The sequence below is a fragment of the Protopterus annectens genome, chromosome 3.part0 (assembly GCF_019279795.1).
Source record: "Protopterus annectens isolate FY-2018-M chromosome 3.part0, PAN1.0, whole genome shotgun sequence".
Classification (NCBI taxonomy): Eukaryota; Metazoa; Chordata; order Ceratodontiformes; family Protopteridae; genus Protopterus; species Protopterus annectens.
In genome coordinates this window covers 1,145,284,508-1,145,298,576 of record NC_056731.1, presented here as the reverse complement: position 1 = coordinate 1,145,298,576, position 14,069 = coordinate 1,145,284,508, and the positions used below count along the sequence as shown (strand labels likewise).

The 14,069-nt window shown below is 41.4% G+C and overlaps 1 protein-coding gene across 1 annotated transcript in view; it reads right to left on the bottom strand.

Moving 5' to 3' along the window:
• The window catches only part of ESCO1 (establishment of sister chromatid cohesion N-acetyltransferase 1), a gene marked incomplete in the record, with an annotated part of 993,102 nt that overhangs the window by 810,345 nt on the left and 168,688 nt on the right, over positions 1–14,069 (bottom strand). The window contains 1 exon segment of the mRNA XM_044065376.1: positions 5,701–8,063. Coding sequence (XP_043921311.1) covers positions 5,701–8,061 — 2,361 coding nt within the window.

Genomic DNA, 14,069 nt, shown 5'->3' with positions numbered 1-14,069 from the left:
TGATATGCACACAACAACCATTTCAGATCATGCACAGATAAAACAAAAATAAACGATAATGAAACAAAAATGAGACAGTGGCGCATTCCCACCTATCTGTTGAAAAGAGAGGAATTTAAGGAATGGACAGTGGACATTATTCAGGAGCTATTACAGAAGATAGAAAATTCTTATGAAAATAGGGAGTGGGATAAAAATAAGCGGAGTTTAAAAACAGGGTGGAAATAAAAGAAAGGGAGATACGGTTAGAAGTAACAATTATTTAGAAACTGACAAATGTTAAAGTATTACATAATAGGGGAATCTCACAGAAGAGGAGTAACTGCAGTATGATAAACAGAAAAAAAGGGATTACCTCAATAATATGCCTGAGTTTACAAAGATTGCTATTGTTTCTAATAACTCTAGAGCACAAAAACTTTCAGCACAACATAAGCTTAGTGACCGCCCTTTCTACTTCATTGCCAGAGTTGGAGCCTATAACAAATATTTCGGAAATTCTAAGAAAATCTGTATAAAGCAGAGAAATATGGAACTCAAGAAAAGGTACAAAATGGAAATGCTTACGGAAGAATTAAATATGCCAAGCTTAGACGTAGAGGAGGCTCAATTAGTAAGAGAATATATGAGGAGACAAGATAAAAATGGTGATGTATAACCAATCTACAGGAAAGTCCCCAGGATTAGATGGCATTTCTGTGGAAGTTTGGAAGCTAGAAGGGGAAAAAAACAATAAAGATCTAGAAATGTTTGGCATAACAGCATTTCAACAGGAGTACCAACATCCTGGAAGAAAACAGTAGTAGCTGTAATACCTAAAGAAGGTAAAGATCCAGCTTCATACAGGCCCATTTCAATACTAAACCATGATTATAAAGGTTCATGTCTATAATAGCTAAAAGAAAGGCAAAGGTGATGCCAAAATGGATAGATATGCATCAATGTGGTTTTATGGAGGGGAGGCAAACATTTGACAAAATTAACACTGAGGATCCAGAGGGAAGAAGAATGTAATAAAGTACCACTGTTGTTGGTGGGTCTTGATGCAGAAAAAGCATTTGCCAGAATAAGCTCAGACTTTATAAGCAGGGCAATGGGAAGCATTTGCATTCCTGATAAAATTATGAAGTAAATTAGGAAGCTATATGAGGGATTGGAGGTGAAAATTAAAGTAGGTGGGGTCCTCTCTGATAATTTCTGCTTGAGCAGAGGAATCCGGTAGAGGTGTCCTCTTTCCCAGTTATTTGCATTACATTTATAATCAATGGAAAAGAAAAAAGGGACATGGAAATGCAAGGATATTAGTATGGTAGTCAAGAAAAGCTGGGTCTATTTGCAATTATTATTTTATACCCGAAAAAACTGGAAAAGAACATTACAGTGATACGGAACATTCTCGGGATACAAAATTAATGAAGTTAAAACAAAGACAATAGCAGTAAATTATGTACCCACATACGAATTGGTTCAATAATATCCACACTTACGGGGACATGACAAAATCAAATACCCAGGAGTACGGATTAAAAATTATTCCGGTATGGCAGCTAAGGGCATGCGGGAAGAGACTACACAAAAAATACAAAACCTGAGAAATTGGAAGCTCTGTTACATGGAAATGGGTAGTAAGATACAAACACTTATGTTTTAGTCCCTTTAATCTTATAAAAAGGTCAGGCATATTTTTATCAAACAGAGGAGAAGCTATGAATAGCTATTAATAAAGCTGCAGGATTTTATCTGGGAGGGGAAGATGGAAAGAATCAAGTGGGATAAATTGATTCTTTTAACAGAACTAGGTGGACTGGGATTATACGATTTGAAGGGATATTTCAGAGCTACACAATTAAGGCTCCTATACACAGCACAAGCAGACAAAATTCCCACGGTGGTGCAGCGGTTAGCATTGTCGCTTCACAGTAAGAGTTTCTCTGGTTCGATTCTCAGCTGGAGCGACATCTGTATTGAGTCTGCATGTCCTCCCTGCAGTCGAGTGACATTTAAAGATATGCAGGTAGGTGCGTGCGTGAATGGGTGTGCCTTCGTTGAAGGTTGGGCTTCGGGCTGGCACCTCGTCAATGTAAAAATCTACTGCCAATCATAAGCGGACTGGCGTTCTGCTGTGGCGACGCCTAACCGGGAAAACCCGAAATACGTAACTTTTTACACAGCACAAGCAGAAACCTATAATTCAAAGTGGAAAGTGACAATGATGATGAAACAAGGGGAAGCTCAAGAAACAAGGTGAGAATGGGATTTCGGATGCAGACTTAAGGATAACAACAATCATACAGACTATTATATTCATAAAGTAGCAGAAATTATTCTAAGACTTAAGCCAACACATGAATGTAGAAAGGAGATTCTGCTTATAGGGACAACTGCAATTTGGGATACAGACAATAGGCAAAGAGGGAGTTGGAATCAACTGGAGAAAACTGACAAAGGAAAAAGGAACTACGGTACTGGGAGCAGATAACCAGAGATGGAAAGATAACAGAATGGGAATATGACACAAATTCATTTGGACTACAGAATAGAAACTGAAGGGAAGCAGCAGGTTGGCAGATGAAGGCTATCAGGGCTCCTTAGGGAACTGCTGCCAAATGTTTAAACAGCTGTGGGATACAGTGTCGGTGTCTCCAATGCATTTTTTTCTTTATGTTAAGGTGGAGAGAAAGCTAGTAGAGGGAGGCATGGACCAAGGTAATGACATGGAATAAAGACAGGATGGTGTATATAGTCAGGGTGAGGACATTCTAAGGTAGGCTGTAGATAAAAAAGGGAGGACAAAGCCCTGTTACAATTAATGAAGAAGTTGGGAAGGTAGAAAGTTGAGCTTTGAACAGGTAGGAAGGGTGTTCAATCTTAGTAGCATGGTAGCTGGAGAAAATGAGAATTAGGAACCTGCATAGAGAGTGGGGGGACAAATAGGTGGCTGATGAGGCCAAGAATAAGATAAGGCAAGAGGTGGCACATATGTTGCTATTATGGCCTAAATTAAAAATAATGTGAGACGCAGGAAATGGTTCCTACAAAAGTTGAACAACAGAAAGAGGATATCCAAGAAACAAGAGAGTAAGCATTTTAATGTGATGTTGGAAAGTAGACAGGACCACGAAAAAATGAGTATGGAGAAAATGTCTGGAAGCAAGATGGCTGGGTGGACAAATGGAAGGATTTAAAGAAAGAGCAGGGTATAGAATTTCATCAAGAAAAAAAAAATAGCACTATTCATGTGAGGACTTACTACAAGTGATGATTTTAAAAGGAAGCAGCAAGATAACAGAAGGAGAGTGTGGAGAAGAAATGAGAAACAAAGGTCATTCTAAAACATGTAAATGGCAAAAGAGCCAGTGTATCACCAGGCAAGGTAGGCAATGGGATAGGGTAAAAGTAGAGGGGGAGAGCCCATAGATGCAGAAGACAGTGAAAGAGGTGAAGATGGTAGAGAAAATTATGGGAACACATATGGAAACAAATTGATTGTGGGATACAAGAGGATGGGAGTGAAGCTGAAATGTGGAAATGGAAGGAAAGAATAAGAAAAGGAAAGGAAGAGTGAAGTTTTAAAGGAGATGAAAAGTACAGAGCTGAAAGGTGGTTGGAAAATGAACAAAAAGGAAAGACTAAGGAGTTACAGTCTGAAGGGGAAGAGCTGTGCTAAAGGTGTGACACTGTGAAGGAGTTTCAGATGTATGTACAGAACTGTTCACCAAGGCACAGCAGAGGAGAAAGTGGGAAAGGAAAACAGAGATAGGACAATGTGCAAAAATTATCTGAAGAGCAGATCACGGCAGAGGAGAGAAAAAAGTTTGGGAAGAAAGTGTGACCCAAAAGTAAGGGAAGAGATACAGTACTAGAGTGGATTATGAGAGTTCTTTACAAAACTGCTACCACAAAGTCACCTTCCCATTCTCCCCCTTCCTATCATGCAACACTTCTCTGATTCTGATACCAGCAAAAAAATCAGATCCTAAAACAGAGGAAAATAGGGCAGAAAGTAAAATGAAACAAAGGACGGGGTGGACAATACTGAAGAGGGACTGACTTCTTACAGATCTTTCATTACATTAAGTGTCCATAACTTTTAGAACCTATTAACAGGTCCATCTCTAGCAATCCACCTCTAAAACAGTTGCTAACTAATCTTCCCAGGTAGGTACTTTCACAAGAAGATACCCTTGACAGGGTTATCCCCAAAAGCCCACCTAGATACCGCTCCAGCTTATAGTTCCTCACAAATGGGGTATGGGAAGACTAAGTTACTTCCATATAGAATTTACTCCAAATGGCATTATTAAAAATAAAGTCACGAAATTAGGGACTGCTCTGACAGAATAAATCCCAGAGGCTGTGGGCAAGGGTCTATAAAATGGCAACATAGTTCAACCACATGAATAGGACACGATTGCCAACATTCATAAACAAGTACATGGCATAGAGACAAACAACCACACATCCTTCCTCCAAAACGTAGTTCGAAATACAGACTACAAGCTGTCCAGACAGCTCTACATACAGTGAAGAAGTTACCTCTTTGGTTAAAGTATATGAGTAGAATACAGATAAAATGATTACTTGATCGTGTTATACCCATGATTGCTACTAAAGCTAAAGGACAGGCGCCTCCATTTAATTGAAAGATCCTGGAGCACTGGAATTCTCTTACTAGACATACTAATCTTTTCTTTTTTTTTTTTGCAGGACAACAAATTTCATATCAGCCAAGCATGGCTGTTGCTAACTTCATCCCTGCACACACAGAAGGCCACTAAACACAGAACTGCCCTGTTAAAAACAATAACTCATGTTGCAAATGCTAATTACGTACTTTATATATCCAATACGTATGACGGGGGATACCAGTGTTTGGCTGCGAACAGTTTATGTCAAAAGGGAAATGCATTATTAGATTTAATAGACTCCTGTCTGATGTTGAACTATAGGCAACACATTCAGTAAAAGCACTGCAATGAGGCAGTTTAAGACATTTTGGCTTACTGCCAATGGGTCACGATTTCAGAGTATATTTAAAAATGTAGGTGATGTGGGGAAGGAGACTAACAACTGCAAAAATGATGTGCGTTTTATAAAGCCAAGATTGTGCACTGTGAACAGTTATATCTTGAATTTGATATTTTTTCAGCTAGCTTACTTATTACTGATTACACTAACAGAAGTTGCATCACATGAGGTTTCATTTTATTCAGCAGAGTCTGTTCAAGTTATGAAACATTGCTTAGAGGCATGCAAGTAAGTTGTCACTGCAGTGAGTTAAAAGTAGCAGAACCAGTACTAAACCATGTGCACATAAAACACCCATCCCTCTACAAGGGAGATGTGTAATGCATTTCAGCATTGTTCCTTCTTAAACCAGGCAGTTGTAGTAGATAAGGTTACAGTCTATATGCACAACAGCCAGGAGGATCCACAAAGATAAAGCTGTTCAGACCAACAAGGTTAAAAATTTAACTCAGTTTGAAGCAGCAGTCTACCACTCCAAATGTCACAGTACAACTCAGCAAGTTAAAATTCAACAAAAAAGCACACTTGTCATTCAACAAATCCTACATCTGCATCTAAGCCTGATTAACTGGCAAAGTTTGTAAAGATGGGCAACTGCAGTGCTCTTGAAGCAGCAGTAAACATGCTATACGCTGAGAAAAAAAAAAACAATTATGGAGTTTACTAGCTTACCGCATCTGGTGCGGATTCCTCAGTCTGTTCATCCAGCTCCTGAAATTCCTTCAGTAGCTGAATAATGGCTGGTCTTAAATAATGAGTTCTCTCATCTGGCACATCATCCTGAGGTGGTTTATGTGGTTTAACTTTCTTGCTTCCATCTGCCAAGCTATTGGCTGTGCATTCTTCAGTGTTCACTTTCGCCTCTGAGCCCATTTCTTCAATGACCATCTGGCTATCCTGTTTGAGGGACAACAACCATTTTGGTACAATTCCTGGTTTTGGAGAAACTGAATGATTTGAAGTGTTAATATGGTTCACATGACTGGTTTTTAAATGCTTAATTTTTGACCAGCTATGGTCTTTGTAAGCTTTACTTCGTCGACGATTCATGCTTTCAATTAACTCCTTTTTTAAAATGAGCAGACTCTTGCTGGTGAAAAAGCGATGACTCTGACTTCCTTGGCCCACTTCTTTTGGAAGCTCATTGTGTATTTCAGATTTATCACTTTCTGAAGGTTTTTCTTCATCTTCCTTTTTGTCCTTTGGTTCTTCCACTTTTGCCACATCTTTTTTAACTTCAACAGTATCAGACTCTATTTCGTCTGCAATTTCTTCACACAGCTCAAGAATACTTGGTTGTTTGCTCTTTAACTGATTCTCAGATTCTTCGGGTGGGGTCACCTGAGCAACAGCAGAGCAAACTGTTCCATGTTTTAATTTTTTCTTAGATTCCAGAAAACTTTTTTGCTTAGAACTAACTTTTAGTTTCTCCTTTTGATTATGAGAAGATATAAGCTTCTGCTTAACCTTCTTTTTGCGAGAGTCTGGTGGCTCAGAATCCTGCTTGTTCTCAGTTATCTGCTCCCCTTTCTTTTGAGAAGACTTGTTTGATGCCTTTTGGTCTTGGCACTCCAACAACTCAGACTTGCTCTTTTTCTTACATGACTTAGTCTCTACCTTTTCCTTTTTTGTATTTTTTTTCACATCAGCACTCGCACTTTCATTTTTACACTCCACATTCTTCAGTTTTCTATAAGCTTTCTTCTTCCGGTCGCCTTCAGAAGCTTTTATAGACCGAGCATCCAACATTTCTTTCTTTTTTCTCTCGGTTTTATTGTATTTAACAGAATTTGTCTTTACTGCGCCCTTATCCTGGTCTTGCTCAGATTTCTGCTGTACTGGATCAGTCTTTAATTTAACAGTAGCAACACCTTTTGCTGATTTTTTATCACTAGCTCTCAGGGAAGGGACCGATTTTGATCTACTACCCTTATTAGGCAAACATTTACGCTGAGAGTTCTGTGTAAGCCCCTTGTCGGGGAGTGTCTTGCTGGTTTTATTTTTCCCAACATGTTGGGCTCCCTCAAGCAGATCCGAGCCATCTTTTTGGCTCAAAGATCTCCTGCTCTTTTCATTTTGCATTGTATTTTCTGTTCTAGTGGCTCTTTCAACTGGCTTGATTATACTTTTCTCAATTTTCTGAGAAAGGTCAGCAACAGCTAATGGATTTGACAAATCAGTATGATGCTTGACAGTCTGTGTTTCAGTTTGACAGGGCACCACATCTTTTGCGGTGCTCTGTACTGCTCCTGTAACTTCTTTCACAGTTTTATCAAGTGACTTTGCTGGTAAAGGCACATTCTCAAGTGAAGCTGGCTCTGTACTCACCAGCTTCTGAGACTTTTGGATTGCTTGTCTTAAGGAACTTCGAGTAGGTAATAAAACATTATTTTTCTTTGGAATTCTGTTTTTTGCATCTTGCTTCAAATGTACTTGTTCAGATCTGCTGTTGCTTAATGCAGTTCTGTCAGAGTTTCTAAAATGTTTCACCACTGAAGACTTATTTTTCATATTAAAAGCTCTTGTAGAACAGTTTTTATTGTCTGAAGTAGACTTCTCTCTCTTTGCTACTGCATTTTTATCTTCAGATGAAGCTTGACCAAAACTGGCCTTTTTGAGAGCTGCTTTTGTAGTTTTCTTATGTACAGGTCTGACAGTTTTTTTTGAAGTCTGCTTTTCCACAGTTTTCATAACTTTCTTTTTAGTTTCAATTTTTGCTTTAGGTAACTGTTTGCTGGGATTCTTTCTTAAAGTGGTTTTAATTTGGCTCGACTGCTTCTGCTCTTTAGACCTGCAAGAGGGCTGAGAGCAGCTGCTGATGGCTTTACGTGATAGAGACATCACTTGTCTGGTGGGGTTTGACTGCTTACGTGCAGAGTCTCTTGTGTGAGCAGGCCTCTGTTTGGTATCAGCAGATTTGCTGGAGCAGTGCGACTTCTTTTTGGATGCAGACATTACACTGCATTTTTGTTCTACTCTTCTCCTTTTTACCAACTGGTCAGCCAATGAGGATTTCCTTTTCTGTGCGGGCATTTCTGCAACACAAAAATGATTTGGTAAGTCATAAAATGCTCATTTTATGTTTGTAGTTACAATCCTTGCTCTCAACTTTCCTTTTCTAAACTGAGTAACCATGCCTCTGAAAATGTGTAACAAATGGGCAAAATGTGAATCAGACAATACTTCAGCTAGGAAGCTCATAGCATGGTTAACAACTGTTCCTTCATACTTAAAAATAGTACTTTTGGTGAATTAATATGACTTATTCAGTATTATTAACCAAGACTTTTTTTTTTTTTAAACATAAGTTATGCCTTACCATAACATTCCATCTGTGTTGTCGATCTTCACTAATCCTCGACTGTGGTGTTTGGTTCTGAGCCTCGGAACTGACTCAACCATTTATTTCAGCTCATGCCTCCAAAACTCTCGAGGCAGGCTTTTACCCATAATGCTCCTCTCAAGATTACCTCAGATAGAGTTTGCCTAAACTAGTGGCAGGCATACAGAGAATAGGCAGAAGAGACCAGATCTGTGTCTGTAATAAGAAGCCAGTCCTGAAGAATTCAATCCAATAAGAGTCTCAGGATGGGGACGGAGGGGTGGGATATCAATAATTAGTGAAGATAGACAACACAGATGGAACATTATGGTAAGACGTAACTTCTTTTATCCGATGTTATCAATCTTCACATAATCCTTGACTGTGGGACAGAGTCCCCAGCTGCCTGAATCTTGGGAGGTCTCAAAGAAGAAGATTCCCGAGCACGATCGAACCGGATGATGCCCGTCCCCTGGAGACCTGATCAAGTTTGTAATAAGTGATAAAGGTATGAGGTAAAGCCCAAGTAACTCCTGCACAAATGTCATCTAAAGACACTATGGAATGAAACCGCAAAAGTTGCCACCACTCCAGGTGAATGAGCTTTGACAGGGTGTGAAGAATGGAGCCCTTTTGATTGACAGATAAATGTAATACAAAGCCATTTCGCCAAGATAACCTTCGAAACTGGATTGCCTAAATAAAGGGAAGAAAAAGACACAAACAAATGATCAGATTTTCTATAAAGTCTTCTGTTCTGTGAAGGTAAAAGCATAACTGTGAACATCTAATAAATGTAGGGAGTACTCCCGTTTATTAAAAAATTGGGGAAAAAGACTGGAAGCTGAAGTGTCTGATTGATATTAGATTCTGAGACTACTTTTGGTAAAAAAGGATTAGTCCTTCGGGAAACCTATCCTTGTGAGAAAAAAAAATGATATAGAGTGGTTTGGAGGATACAGCCTGGAGTTCAGATACCCTTCTTGAGGATGTGGTAACCACAAAAAAAATAAAGTTTTCCATGACAGGAACTTTAAGTCACAGGTAGCTGATGGTTCAAAAGGGGACAAAGTAAGGGACTGAAGAACCAGCGACAGATCCCAGGGAAGAGTAGGTTCTTTAAAAGGGGGTCTTAACATTAGAACTCCCTTTAAAAAGGCTTTACAAAGTTTGGGAAACATGAAAGATGATCCTTCGAACCCTATGTGGGAGTTCGAGACTGTTGCTAGATGAACTTTGATTGCTGAGGTTGAAAAGCCGTATTGATACAGAGTAGCTAAAAAGTCCACAATTTTATGAACTGGAGTCGTACAAGGGTCAAGTTCGTTCATAAGGGCCCAATTTGCAAATGTTTCCCATTTGCTTTGATACAGTTTCCTAGCTGATGGTTTGTGATGGGCTACAATGACTTGGCAGAGAGGAGAGAAGAGAGAAGCATGCCTGACAATCATGGGAATTGTAGAAGCCAAGCTGTGAGCTTTAGATGAAGGTTCGGATGAACAAAGCCCTCAAGATGGGACAGTAGATCCACAGCTGGGTCCAGTATCCATGGTTCCCAAAAAAGAAGAGGAACCAAATTTGTCAAGGCCAGAATGGAGCAATGAGGACTATTGAGTTCTCAGACCTTTTGGCTTTCTTTAGAAACTGGGATATCAAGGGAGTTGGTGGAATGGCATAGAGAATGGGGGGCCAACTGTGGAGAAGAGAGTCTCTGGGTAAATCCTCTGGGGGAGGATTAGGGCAAAGTAACTGCTGCACTTGTTGTTTAGGGGGGACGCAAATATTTCACAGCAAGGTTGGCCCCAGTGATGAAAAATCTCTCGTCACTGCAGGATTGAGAGACCACTTGTGAGGCATGAGGATGGTTCTGCTCAGTTTGTCTGCTATCACACTGGAGCTCCCCAGAACATGTACTGCTGTGAAAAAGGAAGAAATCACCCATTGTCAAACGCAGAGGGCTTCTCAACACAGTGGGCAAGATTTGGTTCCCCCTTGTTTGTTGATATACCAAACTACCGACAGGTTGTCTGAACTGCTACTGTTCCCCGATGAAGAGAATCTTGGAATGCCTGCAACGCTAATAGCACTGCCCTCATATCTAGAACATTGATGTGCAAGTTGGCTTCTAGTTGGGACCATGTGCCTTGGACTGTCCCTTTCCAGATAATGCCTCCCACCTTATCTGGGAAGCATCAGTGGTAACTATGGCTTGGAGTTATGAAGAACAAAAGGTCATCCCAAGAGAATCTGATCGGAATGGAGCCACCATGAAAGATCCTATTTGCAGCGACTGGTAATCACAATTTGGTAAGAAATGAGGTGATTTATCAGAGACCACTGGGAGGCAAGTAACCATTGTAATATTCGCATGTGGTACCTTGCTAAGGGGACAAAAGTGATTGATGCTGCTATTGAGCCTAATGCTTGTAGGACTAATCTGGCTGGAGCCCTTCTGTTTTGTGTAATTTGTCTGACCTGGGATCTGATTCACTGTAGTCTTTCTAGTGGCAGTGAAGCAATTCCTATAACAGTATCCAACTGGGCTCCAATGAACTCTAATTGTTGAGAAAGCTGTAAATTTGACTTTTCATAATTTATTGATGCCAAGAGATACACAGAGATGCAGAGTGTAATCTCTTGCCCATTCTAACTGACGCCTGGTGGTAACGGTGAGGAGCCAGTTGTTGAGGTATTGAAAAACTCTAAATCCTTGCAGTCTGGCATGAGCCGCAACCACTACTATGCATTTGGTGAACACCCTAGGTGCTGAGGGAAGTCCAAAGAGGTGTGTTCGGATTTGGAAATGATTGGCTCCCAGCCAGACGTGCAGGAACCTCCTAGAGTGTTTGTCCATTTTTATGTGGTAATACACATCCTGGAGGTCTATACAACACCATCGTCTTCCAAGAATGAAGTATCAACTGTACAGAGACTATCCGGAATTTGGTTTGCTGAACTGCTTTGTTTAACTGGCTGAGATATGTAACGGGTCTCCAGTCTCCTGTTTTAGCCACTAAAAAGAACCTTGAGTAAAACCCAGATCCTATTTGGTCTGGTGGGACTTTTTGGATGACTCTTTTGTCTAGCAGTTTTTGAATTTCTGCTACTTCCCTGTGATTGGGTGGAACATCCAGAAGTCTTTTCTGGGAATAAAGATAGTAGGATTTAGTAACCTCTGGATACTATTCTCTGCATCCATTTGTCCAAAGTTATTAGTTGCAAGATATGATGGTGCAAAGAAAGTAGTCCCCCGAGTGCCTCCAGAGGAGGGCAATAAGGCCTCCCTTCAGGGATGCTGGTAGGAAGTCCCAGAGAAGGAATCTCTAGACCCCTGATTATGTAGGCCACTTCTGCCTCTGGGGCTGCGTCCTCCATTACTTCACCCTCTGCCCTAGGGAGGCATCCTCCATTACTTCACGCTCTGCCCTGGGGAAGTCCTTGTCATGCAAATCCTGGAAAGGCTCTTGGGATTTTTTTAAAACCATAGTCTTCCCCCACTTGTCTGGTTCCTAGAGTAAGGCCTCTGAGGAGTGGAGAAACATACTCCTATGGCAGACAGCGTATTCCCATCTTTTTAACATTTGGCAAGTGTATCTAACTTTTGGGCCACATAGGAATGATCCATCAAATGGAGCGTTGACGAATGACACTTTAAATGGCCTTGCAAAGTCGCGCAAGCACATCCAGGAGTGCCTTCTAATGGCTATGCCTGAACTTGCCTCTCTAGTTGTTCCTTCAGCTGTGCGAACAATCAGCCTTATGAACTAGTTAGAAATCGTTCCAAGTTTGCTAGCTGCGAGGTAACTGTCACGCACCTGTTCAGCCACTGCTCCTGACAGGGTATCAGAGAGCTCCTTGATCAGATCCCTCTGCAACCTAGTAAAATGTGCCATGTAATTCAGGGACCTGCGAGAAAAGGTCACTGAAGTGTAAATGCGGTTCACAAACATATCCAAAATCCTAGCCTGTTAGGAGGATGGATAGTGGGACTTTCCTCAGCAAGTTCCTTTTTAGTGGCTGCCGCTATCACCATGGCGTCAATGGGTATGCCTTTTGACCAGTGTTGTTCATCTTTAAGGGCTGACAGGAAGTGATGAGGTTTTTTGGGGATAGGCTCAATGGAGGCAGACATCTTCCACGCCCGCTGAATGAGGAGATGAGATTGTCAGCGGGCAGAGAGATCCAAGAAGTAGATGGTTGGGTTCGAAATGCCTCCAGGTATACAGACTCCTCAAATGAAGGCTGGAGGGTAGACCAGCCACACTTCTGTTTCAGGATTTTCAGGATATTCCCAAAGGAAACATCATTGGGGGTGACCTGGGGAAGCCTTCCTCCTCATCAAAGTTGGCATCTTCAGTGAAAGACTCCTCCGGGAAGTCTAAGTGCTTCCTCTTGCACTTTTTCTTCATAAGTACTTCCTTGGGGGGAATGCTCCAGGAAATGTCTGAAGAAGAAACCACCAAGGTGGGTTTTTCCTGGAGGATTTCTGCCTTCTGTCAGGGGAATGAGACTGATGTTAGCTCTGGTTGAGGGAATGTGGAAATCTGTCCCGACAGGGATGGCAGTGACTTTGAGACACTAATGGACAAGGCCTTCTCCATGATTTGAAAGGTCCATCCACCTCCTGTCAAAGGATGGAAGCCTGGAACCAAAAAAAGACTCCTTTGGAAAAGAGATCTCACCCTGCACCAAGGGGGCAACCACCATACCCGGAGCCTGGGTCGATCCTACATAGGCTGAAGCGCTAAGGGCAATGGATGACTCCAAAGCTAAAGAAGCCAATCCATGCACCTTGGTCTCTACCAAAGAGTCCCAACCTAGGCAGACCTCTGGTGCCGAAGGGCTGGAGGAACTCAAGGCTACTCTCAGTACCAGACATGAAGTTGCTACTGGAACAGAGATGGTCAATACTGGGAAGGCCAGAACAGAGGGCTCCAAAGTCTCAATCGAAGTTGGAGGAGGAATAGGTGGGGTCATAGCAGGAGGAGTTCCGACATCAGGTTGGCTAAGAACCAAAGGCAATCCTCTCGCCGTGAGAAGCTGATCTACCAGTCTCATAATGTCGGTCTCAGAGAGACTCTTAGTGGATTGAACTGAAGCCATCAATGGAGACCTAGGAGGCCTTACATCGATGAAGGGGCTGGGAGGTCTGTCTTTATGTGGATCAATAGAGGGAGTGTACATCAACCTTGGTACCAAATTTGTCTGCCGGAGCTGGGGAACTCCATGTCAGCTCCGAAGATTTGGATGGTTTCGAATCAAGTCCTGTCTTTGGTGCTGAGGAAGTGGTCGGTACCGAAGAATGCTTTGAAACCTTTTTTGTCGGTTCCGAAACATTTGGAGCCGAAGGGCGCTTTCTAGATGAAGATGAACTGGCTTCTGTTCTTGATACAGAAATGGTGTTTTCAAAGTCCCTCTTTAAAAGGCCTTTCAAAATGAGTTTAATTTTTACATTCCGTGAGAGTTCTCGTAGAAAAGACATGACATATAGAGCAACTCTCCTGTAAATGAACCTTTCCAACACAATAAACACATAAGGTATGTGCGTCTAAATTGGGCATCTTGCCCTGACACTTAAGACTCCTCTTAAAGCCTGAGGTGCCTTTAGAAGATTTACTTGGCGACTCAAGATTTTTCAGCCATCATGAAAAAGAACAAGAAACTATCAGTCAATCACTCACAGAGACAGCAGAAGAAACCTTTTTTTTAACAGCGATAA